Raw genomic sequence first — 5,474 nt, 5'->3', positions numbered from 1 at the left:
GACCTCACTAGAGCTAAGAATGTGGTTCATCTGGTGGAGTGCTTACTTGCCTGGCATGCACAGAAACAAAGGTTTTATGTCCAACAATAGATAAAGGGGCAAAACGGTGTACACCTGTAATCTTTGCTCATGGGAGACCAATCCAGAGGATCTTCATGGTCATCCCTGTCTACATAACAAGTTCAATGACCAGCTTAGGCCACTTGAAATAAAGTGTAAACACATACACAGAAAGAGAGAGAGACACAGAGAGAGAGAGACAGAGAGAGACAGGGAGAGAGAGACTCAAAGTTCTTTCTGAGAAGGACCATAGCCTTAGACTTTCCACCTGAAGCCAAATCATCCCAAAGATTCTGGGCCTTAGTGTCTCCAAGGGTACTATGGTTATAGAAGTCTGTCTGTGTGCAGCTGGCAGTGAGGCTGTGAAAGGTTGTGTCTAGCTAAGGTAAAAAAATCTGAGGACCACAGGGACTGTGAGGATGTCAGAGGAACAGATATGAAAGAGGGCAGGCGGCATAGTCAAATGCAGGGAAGCACGCACAAGCTGATCAATGCCAGGAAAGCTCAGGAAATGGCAAGATTATTTTGCATATGTCACTCAGGGAGAATGATGCCACTTTCTCTGCCAAAATCATGTCCTCCTCTCCTTCAGGAAGCTGATGGCACCATATCCTGAGGAATGTTAGGATGAACCTCTTTAGGACTAGTACTGAGGTCATTGCAGCCTCTGCCCCAACAGCTCATGTCTCCACCCAAGTCACAAGCCAGCTGTGTCCAAAGTCAGAGCAGTCCCAGACATTAGGTCTTGAGTCATGGCTGCTCTGAGCCTTCTTTACCCACTTAGTCCAAATAAGGTTCTAGTGTGATCATAACTAGATGGAGTCACTCTAGAGCTTTGTGGAAAGTCTCCTCAGAGACTACACTCAGCCAGCCAACAAAAGTCTCTGTGTGGAATCGAAGACTATAAGTATTTAATATGACTAAAGTCTTGGTCAATCAGTCATGTGGCTGCTGTGTGACATGTGACAGGGCTTCACTGAAATTAATATCCTCTTCTGGGTGAGTATTATAATGGTGTGTGTGAGAAGGTTGGGATGCAGGTAGAAATGCTCCTTTAAAAACTGGAGTAGCTTTAAAGTCACTGTCCAAGTAGCCAAGGGAAGTTGGAGAATTTGCATCAGCGATGAATACAATGTAGTGGGGATTAATCAGGCCTTGGTTCTACCTGAGAACTTAAAAGGGTCCCTGCAAGGCAGGAAAATGGTGAAGAACACAATTGAGATTGTAAGTGAAAGGGAGAGAAGAGGGATCCCTGTTCTAGGGCTGGGTACTGAATGATTTTTCTCATCATAACTTTCCTCATTGTGCCTGAGGTCTTTAGAAAATGACAACTTCTTTACATAAGATTATTAGAGAGAGACACAGACAAACAGCATGGTGGGAGAAATAAAAAGAAATAGATTGAGGAGGGGGAGGGAACAAATATAGAAAATATAGAGGAAAGGAGACTGAGAGATTACAAACCACATAGTAAATGGATAAGAGTAGATAAGAGAGAAGGAAGTATTTAGTATAAGAAAGGATAGGTTTGCCTGCAGAGAACAAAGACATTATTGGCTGGAATCAAGGGGCCAATCACCTTGTCAATGGCCAGAAGGGTGTATCTTCTGCAACATGGGAAAAGAAGAAGCCAGATCAATGAAAGAAGTTGCTGTCCACAAGGAGGTAGAGATTCAGAGATCCTGTCTCCTATCAGTCTTCCACTAGAGAAAGCCTGAGGATATGTTTTATTTACCCTGACAATAATGGACTCCTGGGTACCCCAGTGACACTAGACAGGGTCTCCTGTCCTGCCTTACAGCTCAGCTGGTCTCACTTCCTAGAGGGACTCTGTCCATAGCTTAGATCCTGTTTAATCTGCTGTCTGCAACCTGTCTGCATGCTGGTGTGTGGTGAGCACAAGAGAGCTAGGAAGAATGGACTGTCATATGGACAAGTGTCTTCTAGAAGATCCAGCCTCTCCTCTCTTCCTCAATAAAAATCCCATTCACCAGTACAAACAACCCAACACTCCTCTATGTTTGCTGTCTCACAAGTCATAATGAAAGTCCTGCCCTGTGTCCCACTATTGCCTGTGGATGAAGGCTAAGGAGGTTTTTGCTTGTCCTTTGCATTCCTGCAGTAGCTTCATGTTATCTTCATCCTTCCCAGTGAACTCTGCAGGATCCAACAGAGAAAATGACTTTGGCATCAACCAACAAGCTCTCCCCTTCTCCTTTTACTTCAACTGTGAGTTGGCTAAGGATTCACAGAAGAGCATAGCCTGGAGATGGAAGCGGCTCCATGAGGAATATATCTACAAATCCACCCTGTCATTCATACATGAGCACTTCAAGGAATGACTACACCTGAACTGAACACAGGGTTGGACATCTGAAGTCTTAAGAATACATAATTTGAAGGAGAATTACCAGGCCACATACTTCTGGAATATCTGGCTGAGCACAATAGAAGGCATGAAGTTTTGGCATTCAATTCCTGGGACCCAACTCACCATTGTCCTTAGTTTGCCACCATGACTCAGGCTTTGATGCTTTGGCTTGCTTGTCCTCTAGATGTCACCTCAAGCTGCATAACTCTGAGCTTCCTTTCATATACCTTTCCCTTGGATCTGCCCACACCTTTGCCAACAGCATCTTTTCTTTATTGTTGACAAGACTTTGATGTCTCTTCTGGTCTTGTCCATCATTCTATGCTCAGACAAAACCATACCACACTACCTAGGCTTGGACATATGCTCTACCCACTGTATCATACCCTTTTATCAAACTCTAAGTGCTGTCCTGTCCAGGTACACACTTCCCCATGACCTCAAGGTAGATGAAGTTCTCCAACATATAGATGGCACTCTTGGTCCTGTGGCAGGACTCTCATTGGTCCCTGTGTATTCAGCATCTCCACACAGCTCCAACCTAAGTGTAGAATATGCAGAAGGTACCACTGGATATTCTTGTCCTCTGGTAAAAGTGTAAGTGCCACAGGTCTCCACATTCTCTCATTTCCCGTCCAACTACCCCAGAATATATCTGTCCTTGTCTCCTTTTTGCTTTCAACTCCCGTCTCCTTCTATGCTCTCCCTCTCACATATAAGATCCCAGGCTTTTCAGTAATAATGTCCCCATTTTTATGATTTGAATGCTCTGTCTTCTGGTCCCTGTAGCTCTTCAGAAGCAGATGTAACTACACCCCTATGCATTGAACACTGAGGCCAAGCCAAGTCACTGAGTGGTCTGCACATGGCTCTACAGCATCTGGGGATGCTAGGCACTACTGTGTTTATTAGGAAGTTACTCAGTGGCGATTCTTCTGATTGTTGTTTCCTTGTTTAACTTTTTGTAAGACAGGGTCTTAGTATTTACTCTGGCTGTTCTAAAAGTCACTATTTAGACCAGGCTGGCCTAGAACTGACAGAAATCTATTTAGAGTCTGGCTCATAATTGCTGACATTAGAGGCATGTGCCACTAACTCCATAGGTGGCTCCTGAGTACATCAAGTTCAGCCTATGAGAGGATGCCCATAGCTCATTTATCCATGCAGTCTAATGGTGACATGTTGACCTGATGTACAGGCCACAACTGTTGCCAGTGCTCATAGAGAGAATGTGGCTATGTCATCGGTCAACCTTCCTAATGCTGCCATACTTTAACATAGTTCCTCATGTTGAGGCACCCAACCAAAAAAAAAATCATTTGCTACTTCTATGAGTTATACTGAAAATATCTGATATGCTGGATACCTGTTCTGGGACCCCTGTGAGGTAATCATCCACTGGTTGAGAACTGCTGATCTAGAATTTCTAAATAGATTAATGTTTTGTAAATTATCCATAGTGATGTTTGTAGAGGAAAGGAATGTCATCTGCTTACACAGAGCTGTTTTCTATGCCTAAATGATATATTTCCTGTTATACACATTTATGTATATAATATATATGAATGTGTAAGTATGGAAAGTCATATGTCTGTGTCTATAAGTGTGTGTCTGTGCCTGTCTGTGTGTGTGTGTGTTTGTGTGTGTGTGTGTGTGCACATGTGGAAGATAGATCCTAAGGTCTGATCCACCTTATTTTATAGAACATGTTCCCTCATTCACTTCAAGTTTCATATGGAGACTAGGTTGGCTGACCAGTGAGCAGCAGGGACAAGGCTGTCCGCAACTCTTCAGTACTAGGGATACAGATCATTTAGCTCTCTTTAGTGTGGAACTAGGCACAAAGACCAGGCTTGCTGTCAGATCACAGAAATATGCCTGCCTGTGCCTCTTGGGCTGGGATTAAAGTTTTAACCAGCTCTTTATATGGATACCAGGGATCAAACTCTGTTTCTAAGATTCAAGCAGCAAGCCTCCTGTGGACTTATTCATATCAGTATGTAACTTACATTTATGTCAAAAATCATTGTGTTTCTCTGGCTTAGTTATCTGTGAATGAATGAAAATCTATGGACACACAGCCAGGATATTTGGGGACTATGCATTTGATCTTATTCTCTTAGAGTCTCAGCCTTAGTATTTGTTCACCTCTCTGTGTGAACATATAACAGCTGTTCCACATGCCACATCAAACTGTGGAGACAAAACATAATACTCATCCATCCCTCCTCATCTATGTAGGATCTGCTCACTTCTCAATTCTCCACAGAACACAGCACCACCATGAGGAGCCCCTCCATCATCACATCTGTACTCACCACAGTTAGTCTGGAGGACACATGGTGCCAGATGAATCCTTCACTGCTCAACGTGGGAGCCATGATCACATTGATTATGGACAAATTTGTGGTTATAATCTTCATCTATAGATTCATGACCTTCCTGTGTTGGAAATAATGGTAAGTGGTCCAGGACAGGACTCACCTTAACTTCCCCTCTACAAATGTTTTCAGGTATTGGACATGGAGAAAGGCAGGCTGGTTCATGGAAGAGTACAGAGAACAGAAGGAGAAAATGTGCCTACACTCCACAAGGACTGCATCCAAGGAGACTTCTGTCCTTCCAGACCAGCTAGAAATTAGCGGAGCAATTGCAGATAAACACAGACCCTGTGCCTAAGGAATTCAAAGATGTTTAGAAGAGCATCAAATGACTCCTCACTTGGAAAGATCTGTGGCTGCAAAAGAAGGTCTGATATAGACCAGCATGTGTGGACAACATTTTACAGGAGGTGATATCTATAATAAGATACATCTGTTTTAGTTGGGCATGTGAGGTCAAAATGGACATTAAGAACATTGTGTTTAATAGACCTACCAACTGAAACAAATGTTTAGGGAGAACCTAAAATTTGCAAGATGGAAAAAAATTGGACCCATAGAAACCTAACAATCCTGAGAAAAATTACCAAATGGTAATGATGTGGCTCAGTTGAGCTTTGTGCCCCACAAACAGGCAAATGAATATCACCCTTGGAGCTACA

General features: G+C 43.2%; 1 protein-coding gene across 1 annotated transcript; it reads left to right on the top strand.

The window, feature by feature from the left end:
* The first annotated feature begins 2,189 nt into the window (after window positions 1-2,189).
* On the top strand, window positions 2,190-4,888 carry LOC116104684 (paired immunoglobulin-like type 2 receptor beta-2). The gene is given in 2 exon segments (XM_031391176.1): window positions 2,190-2,565; window positions 4,701-4,888. Coding segments are annotated over 2 exon segments (564 nt in total).
* The last annotated feature ends 586 nt before the right edge of the window (window positions 4,889-5,474 follow it).

Source organism: Mastomys coucha, unplaced genomic scaffold, assembly GCF_008632895.1.
Source record: "Mastomys coucha isolate ucsf_1 unplaced genomic scaffold, UCSF_Mcou_1 pScaffold22, whole genome shotgun sequence".
Classification (NCBI taxonomy): Eukaryota; Metazoa; Chordata; class Mammalia; order Rodentia; family Muridae; genus Mastomys; species Mastomys coucha.
Note: the sequence above shows the minus strand (reverse complement) of the source record. Positions and strands in the feature narration are given on the sequence as shown.